General features: G+C 45.1%; 1 protein-coding gene across 5 annotated transcripts in view; it reads left to right on the top strand.

Annotated features, from left to right (window-relative positions):
- RAB14 (RAB14, member RAS oncogene family) overlaps window positions 1-26,778 on the top strand; it is a 254,427-nt gene that overhangs the window by 67,600 nt on the left and 160,049 nt on the right. For 2 of the 5 annotated variants that reach the window (XM_085613605.1, XM_085613619.1), the window contains 3 exons: window positions 13,549-13,606; window positions 23,081-23,139; window positions 24,186-24,239. In XM_085613605.1, coding sequence (XP_085469731.1) covers window positions 23,088-23,139; window positions 24,186-24,239 — 106 coding nt within the window. In that variant the 5' untranslated portion in view covers window positions 13,549-13,606; window positions 23,081-23,087. Of the gene's footprint in view, window positions 1-5,143; window positions 5,208-13,548; window positions 13,607-23,077; window positions 23,140-24,185; window positions 24,240-26,778 lie in introns of those variants that run through there. The other 3 variants (XM_085613611.1, XM_085613637.1, XM_085613628.1) reach the window with 2 other exon arrangements.

Raw genomic sequence — 26,778 nt, 5'->3', positions numbered from 1 at the left:
GGAAAAATATAAGCAACTTATAGCCATTTACAAAGATCTTATCCTGAAATCTAAAGCATCATATTTTACGAAGAAGATTGAGGAAGCTAAAAACTCAACTGAACTTTTTCGGACAGTCACAGAACTAACAAATGATTGCAATAAAAAATCTCAATGGCTAATCGATCTCTGTGATTCTCTGGCAAAGTTATTTTTAGAAAAAGTTGAAACAATTTATAAAAAAAATTCCAATTTGAAACCAGCATCCTCTATATTTTCTACCAATACGGTAAATTACCGCCGGAGCCAACCAAACTCCTCACAGAATTCACTGCCCCATCAAACGAGGACATCAGAAATTTATTGGAAATCTCCACCTCTGGTTCCCCATATGACCCCTGCCTGCCAAACAACAAAATTGGCAGCAGAAGTGATAGCGTCTAAACTAACGCCCATCTATCAAGCAATGTGTGAAACGGGCATCTTTCCAAATATTTGGAAGAAAGCAGCCTTGATACTTCAATTCATAAGAAAGACTGAACCAACTATCGTCCAATCTCTCGTCTTCCACTACCAGCCAAAATAGCAGAAAAATTCCTGAACGATCAACTGGTGACTTTTATTGAGGATGACAAATGTTTGGACACAACTCAATTTGGTTTTCCGAAAAGGTCACAGCACAGAGACAACGCTGCTAAAGGCAACAGAGATCTGGCAGGTTCTGGATCAAGGAAAAAGGGCAGCTCTTGTCCAACTTTTGACACTGTCGGTCATGAGTTATTACTAGGGCATCTGGCAACGTGTGAGGTTATAGGCCTGGCTTGGGATCTGATAAGATCTTATTTAATGGATCAAGAGCAAGTAGTAAAGCTGGAGCACTACCTCCCATTCTTTTTCACTTCCATGCGTAGTCCCGCATTGATCTTCACTAATCCCTACCCTGTTTAATATTTGTCAGCCCATTAGCAAATCTCTTAAGTTTCGGTTTTTCCATTACATCCTACGCCGATGACACTTAAATTGTTGTATCCATTGGGAAAATTGATGCCAGCATAGGAAGAAAATGTTATGACTGCATGCTGGTTGTGGATGACTGGATGGACAGTAATTGCTTTAAACTGAATGCAGAAAAAACAGACGTTCTACGTTTCGGACCGCGATCCTCTTTCTGGGGCCCATCAGTCTGGCCAACTGCTATCAGTCCTATTCCACTCCCAGTGGAAAAGGCTTCTAACCTGGCAGTGATCATTGATAAACTTAATTTTAGAGATTAGGTAATTAAGCTTACCTAATCTACTTTTTAATACCCTCAGAATAATAAAGATTCTACCTTTCATACCTAACAAACTGCAAAAGATGTTAGTTTCCCCACTTATCCTATCCAAAATAGACTATTGTAACAGTCAATCAATCAAAGCATTTATATAGCGCGCTACTCACCCAGAGGGTCTCAAGGCGCTGGGGGAGGGGGGGTCCGCTACTGCTCGAACAGCCAGGTCTTGAGTTGCTTCCTGAAGGCGGTCCTGGGTCAGGCGGAGGTGGGTCGGGAGGGAGTTCCATGTCTTGGCGGCAAGGAAGGAGAAGGACCGTCCCCCTGTTGTGGCTCTTCGGATGCGGGGGACGGCGGCGAGGGCGTGGCCAGTCGATCGAAGCTGGCGTTTGGGGGCGTAGAAGTTGAGGCGGCTGTTGCGGTATCTGCCTATGACTACTCACAAGTACAACATAAATAAACTTCAGGCACTGCAAAACACTGCTGCAAGACTGCTGCAAAAAATCCCCAAATTCTGCTCAGTTTCTCCAGATCTAAATAATCTACATTGGCTTCCGATCAAACCGAGAATTACCTTTTAAGGTATTGTGTTTAGTCTATAAAGCACTGCATGATCTTGGTCCCGACTTTCTGAACCAGAGCTTCAAACGATATCGCCCTATCAAATCTTCGGTCGGTAAATGCTAAGTTACTAGTACTTCGAAGATTTATACAACTACGATGGGGTGGAAAGAGCATTATTAGAAGCATCCAAAGCATGGAATAAACTGCCTCTCTGCATAAAAACACCACCTGGCCTCCTCACTTTCAGGAAAGCGGTGAAGACCTGGCTGTTCAGAACTTGGTAGTTCTGGCAATCCTATAACAAGCTGAAACCGGAAGGGATTAGCGTTTAGACGCCGTTGGGCAGTAATGCGCTTTATAAATTCCGCTAACATAACATGTATGTGTGTATGTGTATATATGTATATGTGTATGTATGTGTAAAAACAATTGATGGACAGAATTTAGAACAACGTCCTACATTCACCCCAGTACAGAGATCTAGGCCCAAATCCATCGTTTTTTTGCTCACCATGCCCTTTCCAGTTTGAACCCAGCCATTTGCAAATCAGTCTTGACCCTGTGCCCAGTGGTAACAGTCCAGCCTGAACTGCCAGGCCAGGTCCTCCCTGGACTGGAAACAAGCCTCTTCGTACCGGTTTAGGGTTTTCACCTCATCAGCCAGGATAGCTTGACTCCAGTGGCATGGAGAGCACGGGACCCACGTCTGGGCATACCCGTCCCACTCTGGGTGACCAATACAAAAACAGGTAATCCCAATAGGGCAACCCAGTATTCCCCAAGGAATTGGGTAGATCAGTTAAGTAACAATAGATACCTTGAGGATTTATTCAGTAGAAATTAATTAATTAGATAGTCACAACAGTGATCTTAATTTCCTTGAACTCAAAAAAAGAGAAGAGAAAACTCACAAAGTGCAATTTTCAAAAAAATGACCCAAGTTCATTTTTAGTTTTTTAACAAAAATAAATTTGTATTTTCAATTTTTAAAGTAGTGAAACAATACACTTTACATTTCATGTACGGCAACATAAAACTACTGTCTTCTTTAGAATCTCATTAGCAGTAGTCAATGACATTTCTTACAAACCAAACAAAGCCAACCACATATTTGGCCATATATTGAACTTAATCCATACAAAGTAGAAGGATTTTTTTAGGCTACAAATGCCTATTAATTGTGTAAGAAAAATGTCGCAGCGTCGACGTTTCGGTCTCACTCTTAAAGAACAATCACAGAGACCATCCTCAGGACCGAAGTTGCACCATGAATCTATTAAAATATATACATACATTTTGTTAACATATTTGAGTTCATAAATTTGTATTGATTATACACGAAAGGAAAACAGGTGTGATCTGTTCCAACCACCCAAAATGTGGTGGCAATTTGAAAGAAGTGGCAATTTGAAAGAACCCGACACCTCTGCACCACACCAGACGAGTCTCCCGTAAATAGTGCAAAACATAACCACCAAATGTATGGTAACAAAAGACTCAAAACTCACTGCAATGAGAAATCGGAAATTCAGCCTGTTCTAGGAATTTAACAGCGTATATGCAGCGTTCTGTGGTAAACAAAATACTGGTTTCAAAGAACCCAGAGAGACCACAGTTACTAATCACACCTTGAAATCCTATGTGAATAGCGTATTGTAGAAAAAAACCTACTAAAACATACTGGCAGTTACTTGCCGACAAGACGGCAAAACTCGTCTCTCCCGTAATAGTCTAGGAAGACAACAATGAAAAACTATCAGTCACTGATTCTACTAGACCCGTCTGAATATATACCAGTGGCCTAAACCAAAGCGATATTCACTTACTTTTTAACGTCTGAATCTAGCAGCTATGAATTCTGCGTCTCACTCTCAGTCAGTCGAGCCCCGAATGCACACTGGCTCAGGGATTATAAATCCAGCGGCATACCGGTCTCGATGCGGAAAAACGAATCGGCCATCTTTGAGTGGTATTAATTCAAATAGGCAGAAACCTTCCTATTCGTAATCCAGTTAAAATTAAGTTAAAATTAAAGGAACCAAACAGGCAGTATGATACTGTTAAATGTAGCTATTCCAAATATTACGTGTGCTACATTTACATGGTGTTGCAATCCTAAGTATAATAAGTAAAGAACCAACATTAAGTATTTTGTCGGCCATCTTGGAACTGTATCAGTTACTACTACAGTATAATGGTGGGGGCAAAGACCACCACTGCGGTATCTACTGTACATGTGTGTTTTCAGTTTGCTAAATCATATAGCGTACATACAATATGATCTTTCATAACAAGCATAAGTAGGTGTCACAATTATAAGGTTGACAAGGTTTGCCATTCCACAAAGGAATTTAATCCCCTTTCCACTGTTTTAGCTGACCAAATCCACCCGTTTTCCTTTAATGTAAGCAAACTATCTACATTCAGCCTGCGTTTATTCATTTTTACAGTTTCCAGTACAAACCATTTCATGTCGGAGGGCATATGTTCCTTTGTTAAATAGTGTTCAACCATTGGTGCTGTTTCAATCCTACATCTAATTCGTGCATGTGTATGTATGTGTATACATGCCTGTGTATGTATGTGTGCTTCGAGAAAGTAGTGAAAAAGTACTAATGTAGATAAGAATGTAGCTTTTTAGTAAAAAACACCTTTACTTTGTTAAACGTATATCTATCTATAAAAGGGTGAGATAGTTGGAGCTTTTCTTCTCCAGGTGCAGCTAACAGTGGATTCCGATTGGCATGTTCTGATTGAGCTTACCCTTCATTAATAAAATGCTTCTTAAGCAACTGACAGCATGAAGATCCACATATTCATTTGGAAACACCTATTCCACATGAACCCATGAAATGTTTTCCAGATTTCATAATGTTCCATAATAAGGACATATTTCTAGACTCAGTGAAATATTCTTGTTAACACCATTGCATTTTGTGCATTAAAAGCACTCTTCTTTCTACAAACAATGCTTGTTTCTTCATGAGCGCCATAATTTTATTGCTTGCTTTAAGATAATCCCTTCACAACCTTTCCTCTCTAATATGTTGTTCTACCTCTTAAGTAATAGTACACTGAGATCGTACCGATGTTAAGCTATGTGTTCATGGTTGGTTACGAATGATGAAGCCCATTAAGTTTTTCTTTTGATAAGCAAGAAGTAATGCACATGGTGTTCTTCATTTTAGTGATATTTTTATCTTTATACTCTCAAACAAGAAATACAGGCTTTCTGCTTGTATTGGCTACTTTCATCATCACTAATGCATTATATGAAAAAAGCAAGGGTGTGTTGATAAGTGAAGCACTTGCTGTGTGTTCTCCTTTTTAGGTCTCGCCTACGCAATAAACACACCATTACCAGAATGAGAAAAAAAAGCAGGCAGTGAGAGAAGTATGAGCCCACTTCATATGTTCATGATACAAATGTAATAATTTATGTACAGATCGGTGATAATATCTAATATTACACTTTCGCTGTTTTTTCAGCACTGTATACAGGGCCACTGGAATGATGCGATTCCGGGGCCGTTGCTTTTTTTATAGCATATGTGTGATTTTGAAGTATTTGCCTCACAATCCATCTGTTGCATATTGTGCAGTTTTTGCAAAAAAAAAAGTGTTTCCTGCTAAAATGGATCAAAAGTTACTAAAAACGTGGCCCATATTTGTGCGCAGTGGAAGTCCTTTCTCAAAGGTTAATTGGTCAGCTTTCAATTACTTATTTCTGTATTTGGTTGTTATACCATAAAAAAAAGATGCTGGGGGCATGGCCTAGCAAGCTAACATGGCAGCCGCGACTTAGGCGATGTCCGGTGAGCCCGTCTGTATTATCCTACATTTATCCTGCCCCATCGGTCTGCACCTTCCTACGAGACTTCTGCGGAGCCCCCTGAACCCCTGGTGACCGCAACGACATCTCCACGGCGCTCGCCTAGGGTGGACGCGCGTCCGACGGGGCTGTGCCTGAGGGGGCGGGGCTCCCATGAAGTCCTCTGGGCACACGTCTGGCCAGCTTCTACGCCAGGCCCTGGCTTCTCCTGCCAGGGTGGGCCTGTTGATTGCGGCCCGTTGTGGGCTGACGCCGGCGACTGGGTGCCAGCAACCTGGACATTGCCTTAGCCACTCTCTTCTGCGGAGCGGAGTGGCTGTTCTCATAGAGGTCAGAGCCCACACGGATCGCCGAACATCAGGACTGTGCTTTGCCTCCTGCTGGCCCCTACGTCGTTGGCGCTGGGGGCGCTTGGGTCTGCACAGATTGGCGTGCTTCCTTGCCGCAGTTCGCCGCCTCCTGGACCCTGCATCATCGGCGGTGGGGGCGCCTGGGTCTGCTACGTTTGCGGCCGCAGCGTGCAGTGGATCGCGCCGGCTGGGCTCTGCGTGCCTGCTGCATGATCTTGCCCACCGCATGCGGAGGGCCCAATTTAAGGGCCTCCTGTGCGGATATCGGGCCACCTCTGCCTCACGGCCATAGTGGACTTTCTTGTGCTGGAGTATCCTCGGTGGTATTCCTGATTCACACGATCCCGGCGCCTCCCCCCTGAGTCTCCATCTGTCGTCATTTCGGGCCACGGGGGGGGGTGGAGGGGGGAGAGAATGAGTCCCGTGGCAGATACTGGGTGACCCACCGACTTCTACACGGCGGACGGTGAGGCCGCAGCTGTGGGCTGCGGGGGTATGCCCTGCTCTTCATTACATTCCTTTGCCCTCAGTCCTCACTGTGCCTGGGCCGCCAGCTTGGTGATTTGATGATCTGCGGCCTGCAGTGTCCAGAGGGGTGCCCTGCTCTGGTGAGGTGGTGTGCGGCGACAGCAGTGCTTCCGGGAGGTACTCCTGACTCTTTCTTCTTTCTGGCTGCTCTGGTCTAGTTCTGCCGGTGTATGCCTGGGCGCTTCCTAGAGATAGGAGGTTGCAGACGGGTGTGTGCCCGGTGGGGCTGAGGTTTAGACGGCCTCCACTCGGGTCCAGTATCACAGAGGTCTTGCCAGACCAACTCTCATCTGCCTTGGGTGTGCGGCTGGTCGTCCATTGTCTGTTGGCCACGTATTCAACCTTGCCCAGATCCTCTCCCTCTATTTGCCCGGTGGCCCCGCCGACACCATGACCAGCGACAAACCCCATGGAGCGGTGGCAAAGCACAATATGACGATCGCTTCACGGTGCCCGGGGCCTCTGCGCCTAACCCCGGGGGTGCTCAGGGTGGGGTTCCGCATAACTCAGCTCTTATGGCTGCTATCACACAGAGCAGGACAACTCTTGAGACCAAGATAGGAGAGGTGGGCTCTGAGGTCATGCTTCTGCGCCAGGACTTATGAAATGCGTCTGAAAGGATCACGGTGGCTGAGGCCAGAGTCTCAGAGGTGGAAGACACAGTAGCGGCTTTGCAGAAAAAAGTTTTGTCCCTGGAAACTATCTCTAAACCATTGGCCTCACGAGTCGAGGACGCAGAAGGAAGGGCTTGGAGATGCAATCTTCGGTGTGTGGGCTTCCCGGAGGGCTGCGAATCCTGTGCAACGGAACAGTTCCTGACCACATGGCTGACCAGCTGGCTCTCAACGGATGCTATGTCTCGCTGTTTTTTCATAGAACGCGCCCACAGAGCTCTCCTGCAGAAGCCACCATCGGGGGCTAGACCGCGCCCAATCATTGCCAAGCTCCTAAATTACAATCACAGAGACACTATCCTGAAGCAAGCCCGCCTTAAGGAACCTCTCCATTATAATAATTCTCGGATATTGATCTTCACGGACTACACCAGACTGATCCAGCAGCAGCGTCAGTCCTTCCAGGCGGCCAATGCCCACCTCCGCAGTCTACAGATTATCTATGCTCTGCTGTTCCCGGCCCGCCTACGGGTCGTATACCAGTCCCGCACATGGTTTTTCGAGTCACCTGAAGAAGTGTTCACCTGGACTGATGAGACAGTAAAGCTGCACCCTCACTCGCTGCCTCCTCCAGATTCTGACTCATTGACTGGAGGTCCTGCTCGTCAGCATCCCAAGTCTAAGAACAGGCCCCCTAGAAGATCCCGCTCTCGTCGCCGCTCACAGTCCCACAGTGTTGTCAGCAGATCAGCTTTGTCATCGGGGCCGGGACACTTGGCCTCAAGAGTACTTTGGACTTCTACTACTTGAGGAATGGTGGCCGCTTTCTGGTGGCTGTTGGTGAGTCCGTGAGCCTCCCCTGGGTTGGGGGTAGGGCCTGGGTGGCTATCTTCGGGCTACAAGTGATTTCTGGCCTAAATCGCCGACATGACTCTCGTATAATTCTTTTTGGGCTTTTGTTCTACAGTTGTATCACCCGACTGATGGGGCTCCGTAGAGGACCCCTCCCATGTTTGACCGTCTGAGGTCCAGGGGACAGGGTTCAAATATCACATGGGCTCTTTGGGATCCATTGGCAGGATGATCGGAGTGCTCCCGTTGGGGCCCCCAGGCTGTCTTGACCGCGACAGATGCTTCAATGGTTATGTGGTATTTGGGGGGTTGGCGGGGTTTCCTTATGCACTGTCTCTTCTCTTTTATCATTGATATATGTACCACGATTGATCCTGCTCCTCTACGTAGTGATTGCATTTACCTATTATACACTATATATGTTATTGTATTCTTAATGTGCCGTCTAATAGAGGCGGGTCCTGGTGGTCCGCCACATGGTTCAATTACCTCCGCAATGATACCTGTACATGTCTTCTCCTATGGCGGTTCGGCTGTCTAATACTGTAGGTCTTCGCATAATCAGCTGGAATGTGCGGGGGGCTCTTGATAAAATCAAAAGGGGCGCTATCCTCCGACAGGCCAAACGCGATAAGGCTGATGTCCTGATGCTCCAGGAAACACACCTGCTGGGTACCAAAGCCGCTATGGTTTTGCACAGGTTTTCCACTCTGGCTTTTCCAGGGGGGCGGCCATCCTTATCCACCGACAGGTTCCATATCTACACTCCACAGCATGGGTGGATCCACAGGGCAGGTACATTATACTACAGGGCTCCATCTATGGGGAACAAGTGACACTAGGCTCTGTCTATGCCCCTCCCCCCTGTCTTGGACCTTAGTGGAGCGCCTTTTGACACTTTGGGAGGAAATCCCCCCTGGTGTGGCTATTATTGGTGGCTGGAATGATGTGATGGATGTCTCCCGAGACCGCTAGAGACAGAGAGGCCTGCCCATGGCCTGCCTCTCCACTAAACTGAGTTCCCTTGCGACTGGTATGGGGTGGATGGATACCTGGCGTGCATTACACGGCCTGGACCGAGGCTACACTTATTTTTCCTCTGTTCATGAGTCCCTCTCCCGCCTGAATTATTAATTTGTCCCGAGTGGTGCCATCCATAGGGTACAGGGGTAGAAAGTTTCTCGCGGGGCCTTTCTGATCACTCCCCGGTAGCCTTAACATTGCAACTCGGCCGGGCAAGCCCACCTTTCCGATGGCGTCTCCACTTGGAGCCTACAGGACGAGCAGTATCGTACACATGTGGATAAGGCCATAGATCAATACTTCGAGATGAATACTGGATCTGTGGAGGCGGCAGAACCCCTATGGGAGGCCATGAAGTCCACAATACGTGGGGTGGATATCTTATTGTGCTGCGGCCCGCTGGACACGGAAGGAGGAGTTACTGAAATCTGAGGCTCACCTGCTTGCTTTGGAGTGATCGAGCACAGAGGAAGGCGGTGCACTGGCACACCGTCAGCTGTGCCTTGCGCGCCAAACCCATGCGGATTTATTGATGAAAGAGGCCAGGTTGGTGTGGCTGGCTACCCGTAGCAGAATCTCTCAATGGGGAGACAAATGGAGTAAATTACTACATCATCTCTGTCAGGGAGCTGTTTGTCCCCTAACCCTCCCCGCTATAGTAGGGCTGAGTGGCGAACCCCTGGACAATCCCCATGCGATTGCTGAAAACTTTGCGCAATATTATGCAACGCTATATACCCCTCGGGAGAAGGTATCCGAGATGCAGATTCATCAGTTCTTCGATGCCATCCCGCCCCAGCGTTTTTCTGATGTAGCTCGCGATAGCCTGGAGAGTCCGCTTACGGTTGATGAATTGGGGGGGTAGCGTTTGCCAGCCTAAAGTCGGGTAAGGCACCGGGCCCTAACTGGTATCCCTGTGAATTCTATAAACTATACTCTAATAAGTTAGGATCCTATCTTTTAAACACTATAGAGGAGGCTAGGCAGCTTGGTCGTCTGCCACTGGATTGGTGACACGCCGAAATAGTGGTCTTCCATAAACCTGGTCCACCCCCTGATTGCCATGCCTCATATTGACCTGTTTCGCTGCTCAACATTGAAGCCAAGATATTGGCCAAGGCCTTGGCCAATAGGCTTGTACCTTATATTACCTCGGTTGTTCATCCAGATCAAGCCAGGTTTATGCCCCATCGGGCGACACGGCATAATATCCGTCGTGCCCAGGTCGCAGTCGATACTATCCAACGACTCGGTCTCTCAGGAGCCCTCTTCCTCGCTGACATATATCAGGCATTCGATTCACTCAGCTGGGCGTATTTGTTTGCCCTACTGGACCGACTAAACTTAGGCCCGCGGTTTCTATCCTATTTAAGACTCTTGTATACGAATATTACAGCCTCAGTCCGTATTGCAGGATCCGTCTCGTCAACGTTCTCGATGGGCAGAGGAACCACACAAGGATGCCCGCTGTCTGTTCCTCTTTGCCCTGGCCATGGAGCCCCTGGCAGCATGGGTACGCATTCATGCGCAGGTGGCAGGCTTTGGAGAGACCTCTGGGCCTCAACCGGCTCTTGGCCACTGGGCCTCTGATACATACAACCACGCTTGGCATGAAATATCTCTTTTGTCATCTTCTGCTGAAACTTCATGGAAACGTAACATTCAATCGATATGGTTGCGGGTGCGGTATGAATTGAAAACATGGTCCCGTATGCCCCTCTCTTTACCGGGCCGCTCGGCTATTTTCAAGATGGTCTCCCTGCCAAGTTTATTATATCAACTACAAAATTACCCTTTTTGTATCCCTCCGTCGTGGTTTCGCCAGGTTAACTCAGTGCTGGGGCTATTCCTGTGGACTGGGAAGTCCTCTAGGGTGGCTCTACGCACGTGTTACCAATCTACCTATTGTGGTGGCTTGGCCACGTCCGATATCCTGTCCTACTATCTGGCCTCCCACCTGCTTGTCCTGAATGAATGGTGGTATGAGTATCGCACTGACCAGGCCTACTTATTGTAGCTGACTCTCATGGGAACCCAATCCTTACATACCATACACTACTCTGCACCGATGCGTCGGGTCCTCCCCTCTAATACTACTGTGGTTTTTCGGGTTTAGAGGCAAGTCTTGCGCAAAATTGGATGGTGGGGTAGACTTACCAAGTAGACCCCATTGTGGTCAAATGGATTGCTGCCCCAACTGGCTGGTCTGGCGGACTTCCGAGACTGGGATGCCATCGGCATCGCCACCCTTGGAGATGTGATGCAGGGTACGACTCTCAAATCTTTTGCGCAACTTCAACAGGACTTTACTATGTCCACGACCCAATTCTAAAAATATTTGCAGCTCCACCACGCTATTCTCCCTAGTGTTTCTAAACTGGAGTCCCTTCCAGACTTCAGTCCTATTGAAGCCAAACTATTCATGGGGGATCTCCAGGATCACAAAATTTCCACAATATACCATTCCTTAGTGACTAATAGTTCCACCACTTTGGGTAGACTCCGGGAATCCTGGAAGGAGGATCTAGGCCCATTGGAAAGCGAAGACTGGACAGAGGCTCTCTATTCCCCTAGATAGGCTGCTATCGCTATGCGGCTCCGCTTAATTCAATTCAACTATTTACACTGGGTGTATTATACCCGTGTTCGTTTATATAGGGCCGACCTGATAGCCTCTCCGCTTTACCCGCGCTGCGGGCAAGAAGATGGAACTTTTTTTCATACAGTGTGGGGTGATTGTGCGATTCTGGCGATGAGTGTTGGCATGCCTGTCGGAGGTTCTGGGATGGGACCTTCCCTATTCACCTAGGCTTGCACTCCTACATGTTATGGAAGGGATTGGAGGCAACATTTACAAACGCCACCGAATGTTTTTGGGTTTTACGCTAGCTAAACGCGGCATTGCACGCCTTTGGAAGGCTGCTGTCTCTACCCCCCTTGGCGGCATGGAAGAATGGCTTAGACTTCATATGGGTCTGGAGCTTCCGGTTTTTAAGGCCAGGGGATGTCCGCGTAAGCACATAAAGATCTGGAAGCGGTGGGCTGATTATAGAGGACTTTCGTTGGAACCCGTCTCACTTGGTATGGACGCGCACTGAAGATGGTATGTTACAATGTAGTTCGGGAGTGGCTCGGCTTGGCCGGGGCCTTCCTCTGTATTTCCTTGTGATTTTGTTTCTCACTGTGAGGGATGAGCTGCAATTGCTGGGGGGAGGGTATATTGACAGTGGCATGGGGGGTGGGGGTTTAATACTTTTCTTCTGTTATTACATGTTGCCTTATAATTTGTAAAGCATAAACATCAATGCTTTTATTGTATCATATATGTGGCAGACGTTCTCTGGGTTTCATGGCTCTGCAGAGTATTTGTGGCTTGACACAAAATTTGTTTAAAAAAAAAGATACTGCATTGTGCTGCATAATTTCCCTCTTTTACCGCATAAGTTAGTCAACCCTGCCACATAATTTAGTCCTTCCTTACCACATAATTCCAGTGGTCCTGACTATACTTCTGCCACGTGTAAACTCTGTACATAACAGGTGTTACTATTACTCCTTTTTGTGCTTCTTAGTTAACCCACCTTGAATGACTGAAGGTTGCATTGGTCTTGCTAGGATTCGTATTACAAAACAATATTCACAAACATATGTGAGCTCTGTCTCGTCTATCTTTTTCTGTTCTGCATCCTGACTGCAAGGGTTCTACACATGTAAGTGTATGTTTTAATAGTAAATATGGGAAGTACAAAGAGAATACTGACAAAGGGGAAGAGTTAAGGTTGGAGTATTGTACAGTTTAGGAAGGGATGTGCACCCATCCAGAAAACAATAAGCCCATTCACTTTACCAAACTGCACTTAGATACCATTGGCATAGCCAATAGGTCTTGCCTTTGGGACCTTATAAGTATTTCATTATGCAATATTCTTGGTGCAACATCAACTGTGGCATGGCTAAACACTTATAATGTCCCAAAGGCGAGACCTATTGGTGTATGCCAATGCTTGTTGTAAAATGTGTCCAGTTGTGCTTAGTCTTCTATCTCGATCTTGGGCACCTCTGCATCAGTTTGGAAGGCCCAATGGAAAAAATTTATACAACTCGTTCTTTAATTTGGAAGAGACTAAACTTTTAAACCTTAAGATCTTTTTCCATAAGCAAAAAAGGAGAAAACAAAATCAAACTTGGCAAGGCTTGCCAGTTTGTGTTCTAAATTAGTAGACCTCTATTGAATTGCCAATCTTTATTCTCCAAAGATTACAAAGTGAAATCCCATTCAAACAAAACTTGCAGCTGGGCTAACATTGACACAAAAAAGTGATGAAGCAACACCAAGAAATTGGTAGTTTAATTGTTTGCTTGAATTGAATAAGTTATAGGATCAATAGTAGATCTAAGGCAGAAACCCAGTGTTTTTCAGCATCTCAAAAGCTAAGCACCATGTAGTGTTTTTTTTTAGCTCTGTTTGGGGTAATGTTACAAATATCTTTGGTTGAAAAGTTAATCATGACTTGCTTCTCTCTCTTTCCTTCATAGGACGGCATTTCAAAACAAAGAATACGTCACTCAATTCATAGTAAAAGCTGTCTTGGAGGTATGTTTTAGATGTTTACCTAAAATACAGTTTCCTAATTTATTTTCTAATCATTGTAGGTTTTACTAATTTGAAGCTTTACATTTGGAAAAAGTGGTTTCACATTCCTTTTATTTTGTCACCTACGCGTATCTCATATTTTCTTTGCATATTAGACGATTCATTGTAACAGTTGTAAAGGATTCCACTTGGAACCGTTTGTTAGTACTGGTTTTTCTTGTGGTGCCAAAATGCTCTGTGAAACAAGTTGGTGTTTTAGTTCTATACCACTTTCTCTCCTTGACATAGGTAACCATCCAGTGTTGCATGATTCTTTTGGGAGTTGCTTAGTGAGATGAGAACTGAGTCACATGTTCTGTCAAGTACCTTTCCAAAACAATAATATTTTTCATGCTGACCCATAAAACATACATACAAGAGTAATTTAAGGGGAATTTATCTAGTGCAAACCTAGGTGAGGAATAATAGAGTGCTGTACATAGCAGCAGGAAAGAAATGTTTGGATTGTTGGGTAGGCAAATTTTCTCTCCTTTTTGGGCCAAATAGTGGTAGGTGGTTTCTTAGCAGAATTGAATGGGGTGCTCTTTGGAGATTAGATTTATCTTCCTCTCTGAAATATCAAACCGTCTCTGAAGTGTGGCTTTGTGTTGTTCTAAAGAATTGGCGCTTTCGGATCTGGCAGTGTTACGGATTCTTGTGATGTTTTGACCACCTGAATGGTTTAGCTTTTCTGCCAGATTGATAATGCCTTGGCCATTAATGCCATGCTGATAAAGCAACCGGTTTTAAAAAAGAAGACTGTAGATTGCTTCAGGGAAAAGTTGACATGGATTTCCTTAGGCTTTTACTGGAGTCAACTGGGTATTTTTAATGCCTAAAATGAGGGGGTTTCTGACACCTAAGGACAATGATCCATGTTCGGACAATGACTCTGAATTCTGTTAAGTTGCTAGGATGTCTAGTCTGATGATTGATGTTTTTAAATCCTTTGGGGAGGTCAAGGAATATCCAAAAGCAGGGTTATCCATTGTCTGTCATAAACAAATAGTTTTTACAGGTGGTATGCAGTTAGTTTTCTATGCTGTTATATGGTCTGACTAGTCACTGGTAGTTTGGAGGAGGCGTGGGCTGGTCACTGATGTAAATTGTTGTTACCTCATGAAAGATCAGGTATTCTTTATCTATTGGGACATTAACCACATCAAATCTGGTTAGTGGCATTCAGTAAACTTACTAGAAACAAAAACACGCACATGATCATCCGATGTAACCTAGTTTGTCATCTATAAATCTCGACCTATAGAATAGGGTACATAACGATCCATTTCTTTCTGTTCAGTTCTATTATTGATTAATTTATTATTGTTCAGGAGTGAACCCGTTCTACTTTAAAGTGTGGCCATTTTCAGTCTTTGTTTTGTAGTCCCCTCCCCTTTCATTTGCACCCTTCACTCGCATCACTTTTGCTGCTTGATCCCATTTCTTTTTCTTTTACACGAGATGTGTAGACCTCTGCTGACAGGCACATTGATGTCACTCCAAATCTGCTTCCTTGTAACCCTGCTCTGTCTCTAGGCCTCATAGAGGCTCGTACCCATTAATTCCTTTTGCATATTAAGAAAATGCCTCTTACCCCCAACGCCACCTCACCCCACCTGCCCTGACCAATTTAGAGCCCTATAGGGAAAATAATGAAAATAACTGACACTGCTTGGGCTCGGTGTCAGAGGTTTTGACCGTACCTGAGCTTTCGTCCACTGACAGTGCACATGGCCCCTCTCTAGTACTGTGGCAGTATTCGGAGGCTGAGTTGATGCTTTCATAAGTTCTGGAAACGATGGTTTCCAGACTCTGAGACCGTGCTTATTTGAGCTGGGTGTTTCCGGTGCTCGACACTGGCACTTACGACAATCTGCTACATTGTGTGCAGTTTTTTTTTTTTTTGATTTGGAGTAAGCACAACAGTTATTTACTAATTGAATATATGTTAAAAATGACTAATACCGACCGCCCGTACTAATCTTCTAGATTTGGGGGCCTGAAATAGTTTGAATTGTCACACTTGTAGGACTGTGATGGTTAGTAGCTGGTTTGGTACTGTCATTGACAGTGCTGTCAGGAGCAAGGGGTGGTGTAGGCTGCAGTGGCCTCCTGATGAGGTCCCTGGCACTTAAATCGCTGCAAATTAAGCATTGCTTTGAGACATTTGTGATTTTGAGACAGATGCACCTTTGAGTACAACTCTGACTACAGCCTCTGTAGATGTTTTGCTCTCTGCCTCCCCTTTTATAACGTATTACAGAGGGGTGTGCTGGGGATGCTTTTGTGTTCTTTTTCCATTCGGGGCATGTCATTTTAGGTGCAGCCAAAAGCTGGTAGCACTGCAGAATGACATATTGTCAATGATGGTCAGAAGGCAAGTCTGTTGTAATTCATCAGACAATGTAGTCTCTAAGTTGCAGTTGAACAGGTGAAGCCAGATCCCTTGTTCAACCGCAGCTTTTAGATTGGATTCTGGATTGATTGTCACTTAGTGGTACTCTTAGTCATCTAGGGAAATAGGTTATACAGTGCAGGAGCAGATTAGTTTTGGGATTTTCTACACAATCCCAAAGGTGCACTTGTTTGTCATTTAGAGCATTGCTCTTCTCATTTTCCCTCCTTGGTTCCTAAGGATCGGGTTTACGCCTTGAGGTTTAAGGACTGGGTTTGCTGCCTTCTTGGTGAGATCAGCTGGTTATTACCCTCTATTAACTTTGTTTCCTGGGCTTATTAGCAGCGAAAAAATGCAGATCATACTGAAACCTACTTTTGATCGTCCCAGCCAATGGGTGATTTTTGTGATGCTAGCTATGCCACCATACTAGATTTTCCCGACGACTAGTCCCTAATCTTGTCGTGCAGTGGAATTCCATTAGTCACTTATGGTGAGGTACATTGGGAGGGGCAAATGTGTTTTGCTTATTCCTCGTGTAAAGGATTTCATGGGCCTTACCGTATTTTGTGTTCTGCTTTTGCTGTACTGCTTACATTGTTATATGCAAAGAAGATAGGTACGGAGGAATTAATCTCTTATTTATTTTGTCATAGGGCACAATCAATTACCCTAAAAGTACTCGGTCCTATAGGAGTATCTTGTCAAAATTAATTCAAAACGCACGTGCCATGGGACCGATCTTTGAACATAAATCATTCTAAAATTCATAAACACAAAAACATTCATAAATACATATATATTTAACAAAAAACAAGAAAACAAAATACCAATAATAATGGACTATTACAAATAGAACTCTACGTTGCCAATACCCCAAAAAATATTTTGATGGTAACCAGTGTTCACACAATAAATATGGGTGATACACTTGGAGGTAGTCTAGGAAGCAAATAAGGTATAACTTATTTCTACCCTTTACTCTATCGTGCTTGAAATTATTTGGGTTACACTTGTGATGGAGACTCCTCTGCAAAGAGATGTCGATGCGTTTCAACCTTTGATTTCTTATGGGCCTCCTCAAGACAAGGGCAATGGAACCAGTCTAAAAAATCCATAAAATATGTATACATTATCATACACATCTGTCCCATTTATTATACACACACCGCGCTGAGGGTCTGTGCAGTTACAGAGCCACGAGTGCATCACAGGGCCAACCATCGAGTAAAAAGAAACAAACAGCAGAAGGGGGAGCAAAATGAAAATAACCCGATCCGTGTGAAAAAGAATCGTGAACAACTAGTGAACCAAATCATGGAAAACTAGTGAAAATACAGGAAGAAAGGTGATAGATACATATTGCTCCCCCCGGCGTGATTCTAAAGGGCCTAATGTGCCGCATGCACCCATAAAACCATGTTAAGCTTACAAAAATGGGTGTACCTCACAAAAGATATTATGTGAGTCGCAAATTGAAAAAAAACCCTTGCAAAAGCATGTCGTTTTGTGATAGGTAATTTTGATATCTCCACAATACGTTTTGGGCCCTTGCCTGTTGCAGGTGCTTGACCCACCCACACGAGTGAGGTATCATTTTTATCGGTAGACTTTGGGAAATGCGGGGTGGGTGCAATTTTGTGGATCCACATAGATTCTAGAACGTTCAGAGAAATGTGAGGAAAATGTTTTTTGTATTTTTTTTGGACAAAGTTTGAGGTTTGCAAGGGATTCTGGGAAAGAGAACCTGGTGAGAGCCACACAAGTCATCCCATCCTGGATTCCCCTGGGTCTCTAGTTTTCAAAAACTTTTAGGTTTGATAGGTTTCCCTTGGTGCCGGCAGAGCTAGGGTTCAAAATCTACAGCTAGGTACTTTGCTAAAAAAGGGTCAGTTTTCACTGTAAAAATGTGGTGTCCACGTTGCGTTTTGCGCCGATTCCTGTCGCGGGCACTAGGCCTACAAAGTCCACAACCTTCTCTTCAGCGATAACACTGACAAAGCAGGGCAGCCTACTTTTCCACTACACAGGGAGGGCATGGAGACGAGCCCCACTAGGGAAGCCCTAGTCCTAACTGGGTGTACTTGGGGCCCCAATCACTGCGTCTTCAATCGTGGATCACCTCGGTGATGCTGCAGCTGGCCCGCGGGCTACTCCCACGATGCAGGGAGCACAGGGGATCATTCAGGTGTGGCTCCATGGAGCTTCTAGAGTAGTCGTGGATAAGGGCACATAGTCGGACAGGAACTGTTTAGACATACCATCTAGCTCCAACTTTGGGGGCAATACCAGTGGTCCGCACCCCAGTTGTACCCCCACAGACCAGCAGTGAGTGAGCAACTGCTCCCGTTGTGAATTAGGGCACGCAGTCGGATAGTATCTCCTGAGTTGCATTAACGAGCCCCCAGCATGGGAGCGATACTAGAGGTCTTTCACTCAGCTGCAATTCTGTTGAACCCTCATGGACCAGCAGAGGGAAACCCTCAGTCCATTGTGGTCCCCCATAGCTCACCACCCAGCCTGCAAAAGAAGCTTAAAGGCGTGATCATTCAGAGCTGGTCTTCATGCACCGTTACCCCCCCCCCCCCCCCCAAAGTCCTCCAGTATACGCGTAATAGAGGAAATCTCCTCAGATTGTTTAATCACATTACTGCATTGAATCATCTAACTTCGGGCCTTGCTTGTGTCAGATTTGATCCCCCAATCTTAAACTCAAGCGGTGAAATTATTACCACCGTATGGGTGAGAGATGCCCATAGAGACGCGGTGTGGGCGGAAAAAGCCTCCTTCGCAGAATGGGGGATAGAACTCCATAAACCCTCACCAGTGAAATATCCGTACGTTGTGTTAGTCTCACCCAAGACAAACAACCTCACGTAGTGTACTGAAGGGCACAACAGGAGGAAAACGTGGCTGGGACATGGTTGAGGGATCAAGCGCCCTAACATTCTCATGCTCACATAACCAGAGGGAGGTACACTGCAACACCTCAAGTGATACACACAGGAGGTGGGGGAAGCAGGAGATTCCTCCAACCAATAGACTGTGCTACTGTTTCTAGCCCCGAGATACACCTTTGACACCCACCACCGAGACTAAAAACCACAATCTCAGTAGTCTCATGGAGCAGGCAAGCTATGAACTATCTGGAGACAAATGATATTCTATGGCTTTAGGAGACTTGGGCTCTTGACCGGACTACCCTGCCAGGTTTCTATGAGATCTTCACACCGGCATTCTGTTCAAGTCTTTTTGGGCATCCTAATTAAGCACTCAAGCAAATTGAAGGCCATCGCACCAGATCTTAGCTTCACGGGAGCTCAAGCTGTATCAATCACTGGTCTGAAAACCTGATAATGGTTAATTGCTATCTTAACACCCACAAAAAAGCCATGATGACGGTGGTAGGAGACTTACTTGATGGTCTTGAGTCACTCCTTTCGGCCCACCACCATCACAAAATTATAATCGTAGGAGACTTTAACATGAGGAGCCTGGGGTGCCACCTCACAGCATCACTGGGCTGAAAGTGTGGTCCATCATGCAGGACTTCCTGGCAACCTACAAATTGATGTCGGGACAATGGGAGACTTAGGCGAAAGGGTTTAAACAGCATTTCCTTCCGGCTTGTAAAGGAATATCGAATCCATCTTTCTTTCTGAGGGCCTAATAGGTCAGCTGGAAAATTTTGAAATTGCTGATTGATCAGAAAGTAACCATAATCCACTAAGGTACACACTGGAATTAACATCTCCACCAACGGGCGAGAGCAAATGCATGGGGTCTCAACAGGCGAGGAACGTGTGAACCTTTTGAGAAGAATCTGGTGGAGGCCAGAACATACAGCAACAGTCATTGCTTGGCTAGGCAAACAGGAACTTGCATCAAGTTCGAAACATCCAGAATTAGTGTTTCAGAAGTAGGCAAACTGCGTCAAAGAGATGATCTGTTCGGAAAGAGCTCCAAGTCAAACTGTTTAGGGACTGGCAGGGATAGGCGAACTGAATCCCGGCATAATAAAGCCATCATCTCCGCAAGAAGAGCTCTTCGCAAAGTTCAGTGATCCCTTAGTCAAAAGCCCTCGGCAAGTTCAGCAGCAATAGTAAAACTTATGAGATCAACCCACAAAAAACAGTCTCAGAACATAAAAATAAAAAAGAATGGGCTATTATCTTCCAGTTGCTCAAAGATCAAAACCAGGCACGCTTGTGGGATCACATCAACAAATTAAACAGCAATGTAATCAGGAAAAATGGTGTTCCAGAAGCAGCCTGGGTAAGGCACGTAACTGAGCTATATGTTGATCAACCCTCAGGCTTCCAGTTTAGCAGCCAGCCTGTGGCAACGGATTGCATGCAACATTCTACCTCGGATTCCATAACCAAGGAGACGATAGCCCGGCCTCCGAACAGAGCTGAACCAGGGCAAGATTTGGATCTTCATCCTGTCCAGACCCAGAGTGCAGTTGCTGAATTAACTAACAACAAGGTTAAGAGAATAATCTGGCACCTGAAAAACTACTGCGCACCGGTCCCCAAAGGCCTCCCTGCGAGCTTATTCAAATGTGTCCCAGACAACTGGGCGAGGTTGTTAACTCTGTTTATCCTCGCCTTTCAAGCGACAACGGTCCCTGAAGCCTGGAGAGGGCCTATTGTAGGGGGATCGGACAATGGCTTCAAACTATCGTCAGATTGCACTTTTGGATATAGAAGCCAAAGCCTGCGCTGGTGTCCTGTTGGAGCAGATAGAGGCCTGGGTGCGAGAACAGGAAGTCTTGCCGTTCTTTCATCAGACCTTCGGAATGGGGCATCTACCATGGATAATATCATAGCATTATCCTTCCTGAGACATTAAGCCGCACAAAACAGGGTACACCCTCTTCTGCTGTTTGTATTACAGCGCGGCTTTTGATAGGGTTGACCGGACAACCCTATGGAGACAGCTTAATGCCTGGGGTATACCCCCAATGTTTCTAAGAGCAATAACTGCATTATACTCTAGAACATGGATTCGAGTGAAAACTGGGCTCAGTACGGTCATGTGGTCATGATCAACACCAATCGAGGGTTAAATTAGGGCTACGTCCTGGCCTCACTACTTTTTAAACTATATACAGCCGATTTAGGGAATCATTAGAGTCTGGTTTCCTGCTTCCTCCCAAGTTAGGAAGCAACAAGTTGTACATAATTTAATATGCAGACAATATTTTGATTATGGATCACACCAAAACCGGTATCTAACGGGCATTGAACGCACTGAATATATACAACTTGGCCAACCATCTCCAGGTAAATCAAGGCAAAACAAAAGTCCTTATATTTGGGAGATACTGGAACAAACCATGTATCCTGGCCGCTGGGCAGCAAGACCATTCATAGATTGTAGAAATATAAGTACATGGGTGTGGGGTTCTGTGAAAACAACAACCAACGGTTCAAACTAGGTCTCTCAAAAAGAAAGGAGCTACCTTTATCTACCCCATTGGCCAACTGAACAGAATCAATGTTGACATTTTACATCAGAACAAGGATGGCTTTGATCAATTAATTAAAGGCCCATTTGAAATTCAAATGAGTCTCCAGGCATTCCATGGTTCAACCAAGTAAGGAGTGCTATCACGTCCCTCCAGATAGAAGAAACATCGCACCAAGCAGAGGACGTCCCATATGCTGTCTGGAAAAAAGCAATCCATCAGAAATTAAAGGAGACATCAAGGGAGCAAGATCTACTATTAGATGAGACCGATTGTCCCCAGAACACGTAGACAGTTTTTACAGTTAATATAATAGCACACTGTGAGCAACGATTAAACACAGGTACAAACTGATGACTTTTTTTCTTCTTTATTGTCAAGTTCTTCTGACAGCCGATACGTGTTTCGTCGCTAATGGGCAATCTGCCGCGACTTTATCAAGGCTGTCTTTCTTGATAGTGATTAGTTTTGTGGTGACATTTCCAACCCACAAAAAGGGGTTCTGTTCTTCGCGACGTCCCACTATTGTGGAAGGAGGTGCCCAGGGGTCCAATTATGTCCCTTTAGGCAGGATTCAATATATCCGTTACGGTGCTTGTGTAATCACCGACGTTGCTCCTCGCGTCACCGCGCCCTTCACTCCGGGAGACGCGAGGAGCGACGTTGGTGACTACACAAGCACCGTAATGGATATATTGAATCCTGCCTACAGGGACATAATTGGACCCCTGGGCACCTCCTTTAACAATAGTGGGAAGTCGCGAAGAACAGAACCCCTTTTTGTGGGTTGGAAATATCACCACAAAACAAATCACTATCGAGAAAGACAGAGCCTTGATAAAGTCGCGGGAGATTGCCCATTAACAACGAAACACGTGTTGGCTGTCAGAAGAACTTGACAATAAAGAAGAAAATAAGTCATCAAGTTGTACTCAACTGTGTTTAATCGTTGCTCACAGTATGCTATTATATTAACTATAAAAACTGTCTACGTGTGCTGGGGGACAATCTTTCTTATTGCTGTTGGCTACGGCTGGCAAACTTCTGGGGGGGGGGGGGGGGGATCAGTGGTGTTCCTCACCCTACAGCACCGTTAATATTGACAAAGTATACATACCCATATGATAATTTCCTGAGTGGCGCCATTATTCCTATTTTCAACCACTACTATACAATTGTCTACTATTAGATAACTCAGGACAGGTATAGCCCCTGAATGATACTTACCAGGCTGGAAAGCCACTGCCATCTCTTTTGGAAGCCATAAACGTGCAAACACGCAGGCAGATTTTGTATATGAGACTTCTAGCGCTTCCAATAAAAGATTTTAACATGATCTGGTAGATATCCTGCAATTTAGGACTGGACCTACCTTCAGGAACTTGGTAGTTGGTGGCTGATCTGTTATTTTTACCTTTTAACTCTCAAAAATGTACAGGTTGTCTCTGGTAACTGGACATTTGTATATTGCACTTTGAATATCCAATTGTTTTAATCAAGTTGTAATGTAGGTTGTTTTTATTAACTAAACAAAGTTTCCTTACTTATTCTTTTTATGTTTAAGTAGTGTCACGATGGCAACTGCACCGTACAACTACTCTTACATCTTTAAATACATCATTATTGGTAAGTGTATTCTGCTTTTTCTGACAGTATTTGACTTTGATAATTATCCTAAAGAGCTCAAACTTTTAGAAATGGCAGATTTAAAGAAAATTATGCAGCCATTTTCAGATCCTAAATGTTGAATCCTTTTTTTTTAATCAGCTGTTTTACTTAGGGAGGTAAATAGAAATAAGGGTGATAGAATTAAGGTAGACAGTTTGAAAGACTGATGTGAGAAAAAGAACACATGGAGTAAAAGGAAATAGCAGGGGGAATTTTGAGCAAAAGATCTTTAAATGAAGTTTGATAGCACAGTGTGCCAGTGCTTTACCATGTGTTATCCGGTGAAAGATTTTTCGTACATTGCTATTTTTGAAAGTCTTGATGAAGGTTAAAATTAAGTGTAACTAAATTGTTTTCCATTAAATAGACTCGATGGAATATGGTAGTATAATGCACCTGCAATCATGAAACTCTTATTTAAATTGGTTTTAATTCTTAGGTGTTCCCTTTGGGTAAACTGCATTACAGTTGCTATAATTAGAATGCCTGTTAAAATGCCTACTGAAAATTGAAGAAGGGAACAAAGAAAAGGGAGAAAATGAGTGACTGACCAGTGAGAAGAGGGTGTGGGAAAAGAAGTACATTCTGTTAGAAAAAGTGCATGAACTCATAAGGCAGCGATAATGGCTACGACAATTGGATCTTTCCATGCTTAACATTTCAAAACTTAAGGAGCAGAGGCTTAATTAAGAATGAGACTGTCTGATATCTCACATACATTAGATACATTTGTGAAGAGCTTAAATCAAGGGACATTGGTCAAAGTGCCTTATTTAAAGCTGCCACTGACCAAAGAAAAACAACTCGTGCACTTTAAGTAAGCTCCAGCAGAAATCCAGTAATTAATATACAGGCATTTCACTTGGTGGTGTTTGCTTTCTTTTAAATATTACCATCTGGATTCCTGTTTAGAAAGTCTTTCAGTAAAGTGATGTATGAATTAAAATGCAGAAGGCGGAATGACCAACAAATCTAATAGTTGAATTTTTACTGTTTTTTGCCAGGTGATATGGGTGTGGGAAAATCATGTTTACTTCACCAGTTTACAGAAAAGAAATGTAAGTCTTCTACCTACTGTATCTGTAAGATATGTTTAGTACTCTGCATGCTGTTGTGCAATAATTTCTGTTGAAAACAGTCTTTAAACTATTGCCTGAAAGCTGTTGCTTACATCCTGAAAATGTCTAAATTCTTGTGCCTATCTATTGGCAGTCTTTCTGGCACTCTTAATGAATTGTAATACTTTTTTCAGATGTGATGTTATTGCAAGTAACACATCTTACTGTTTATGGTACCAGTGAGTTGTTCAAGCTCTGCGATACAGCAGAAAGATGGTGTTACTCAAACTGTTCAACATCCATTGTGTGATTGCCTAAATGTTTATACAGGAAATGGAAGCTTACCGAAAAACATGAGTAATCTATTTTAAGAAATTTCTCGTTTCTAAGTTGCACAAATCAATTCAAAACAGTGAAAGGCTTGGGCTTAAATAGTCCGTTATTATAAAGCATTTCAAAGGAGTTAGAATTGTGTAATTTTTGGATGCATGTTAAAATGGGTTTGTCCAGAGGGAATTCAAGACCGTGGGCCAAATTATATTGTCATTTGTGACCAATGCTGTAGAGTACTAAAATATTACTAACATTTTTTAAAACTAGACACCCAGGGGATGAGGTGCCTTGTGTGGCGCTCATCATATTTGTTTTACCAGAATCCCTTGCAAACCTCAAAATGTGTCTAAAGAAACACATTTTCCTCAAATTTCTGTCATGGGAAGTTCTGGAATATGCAGGGAGCCACAAACTTGCACCCATTTGGCATTCCCTTGAATCTCCCGATAAAAATGATACCTCACTTGTGTGGGTAGGTTTAGTGCCCGCGACAGGAAATGTCCCAAAACGTATTGTGGAGACCTCCGATTTATCACAAAAAAAACTGGTTCTGCAAGAGGGTGACCTGCGTTTTTGATCCCGAGCTTGGTGGACATATAGGTAAACCTACCAATCCCAGACATTTCTGAAAACTAGACACCGGGGGAGTCCATGGAGTTGTGGCTTGCGTGGATCTCCCAACATTTTCCTACCCAGAATACCCTGCAGGCCCTGCCATGTCAAAAGACAGGGCAGGGCCAAACGTGTAGAGATTGAGAGGGCACCAACGCGTGTTCATAAGCACAGTTTAAAAAAACCTTTTGTGAGGTATCCTTTTTATCGGGAGACTGAGGGGAACGCTGGGTAGTAGGAAATTTATATTTGCGTAGTGATCGTTCAACTTTCCCACACAAATATGAAGAAAATGTGACTTTTTAACTAGATTTGAGGTTTGCAGAGAATTCTGGGTAAGAAAACACTGGGGGATCCACGCAAGTCACACTGCCAGCCAGGTGCCAGTCCATGCACACTGCCAGCCAGGTGCCAGTCCATGCACACTGCCTGCCAGGTGCCAGTCCATGCACACTGCCTGCCAGGTGCCAGTCCATGCACACTGCCTGCCGGGTGCCAGTCCATGCACACTGCCTGCCGGGTGCCAGTCCATGCACACTGCCTGCCGGGTGCCAGTCCATGCACACTGCCTGCCGGGTGCCAGTCCATGCACACTGCCTGCCGGGTGCCAGTCCATGCACACTGCCTGCCGGGTGCCAGTCCATGCACACTGCCTGCCGGGTGCCAGTCCATGCACACTGCCTGCCGGGTGCCAGTCCATGCACACTGCCTGCCGGGTGCCAGTCCATGCACACTGCCTGCCGGGTGCCAGTCCATGCACACTGCCTGCCGGGTGCCAGTCCATGCACACTGCCTGCCGGGTGCCAGTCCATGCACACTGCCTGCCGGGTGCCAGTCCATGCACACTGCCTGCCGGGTGCCAGTCCATGCACACTGCCTGCCGGGTGCCAGTCCATGCACACTGCCTGCCGGGTGCCAGTCCATGCACACTGCCTGCCGGATGCCAGTCCATGCACACTGCCTGATGCCAGATGCCAGTCCATGCACACTGCCTGCCAGATGCCAGTCCATGCACACTGCCTGCCAGATGCCAGTCCATGCACACTGCCTGCCAGATGCCAGTCCATGCACACTGCCTGCCAGATGCCAGTCCATGCACACTGCCTGCCAGATGCCAGTCCATGCACACTGCCTGCCAGATGCCAGTCCATGCACACTGCCTGCCAGATGCCAGTCCATGCACACTGCCTGCCAGATGCCAGTCCATGCACACTGCCAGCCAGGCGCCATCCGCGCACGCCGCCAGCCAGGCGCCATCATACACACACCGCTGCCACTAGGAAAGGGTACCATTAGAAAGGGACGATTCTCTCGTTGGGGATTTCCATATATAGTCATAGGCACTTCAATAGTCCCTCCTACTTGCGTGGACCCCAAAGCACTTCTTTTAGATATATCTTCTTAAGTGATATTTTTTGCCTTTCTTCAGAAACGGCCTGCAAAGACACTTAACTTCTTTTTTCATGATGGAGATGAAAGGTAGAGGACAGAATAGCCTCATAGGCTGCCATTATGTGTCTTGAAAATAGAAGTTGCGTATTTAAGAATGGTCGAAGTGGGAGTCCCACGGTATTGTATCAAAGCAATCCTATTA

This window comes from Triturus cristatus, chromosome 1_2 (genome assembly GCF_964204655.1).
Source record: "Triturus cristatus chromosome 1_2, aTriCri1.1, whole genome shotgun sequence".
NCBI lineage: Eukaryota > Metazoa > Chordata > Amphibia > Caudata > Salamandridae > Triturus > Triturus cristatus.
Note: the sequence above shows the minus strand (reverse complement) of the source record. Positions and strands in the feature narration are given on the sequence as shown.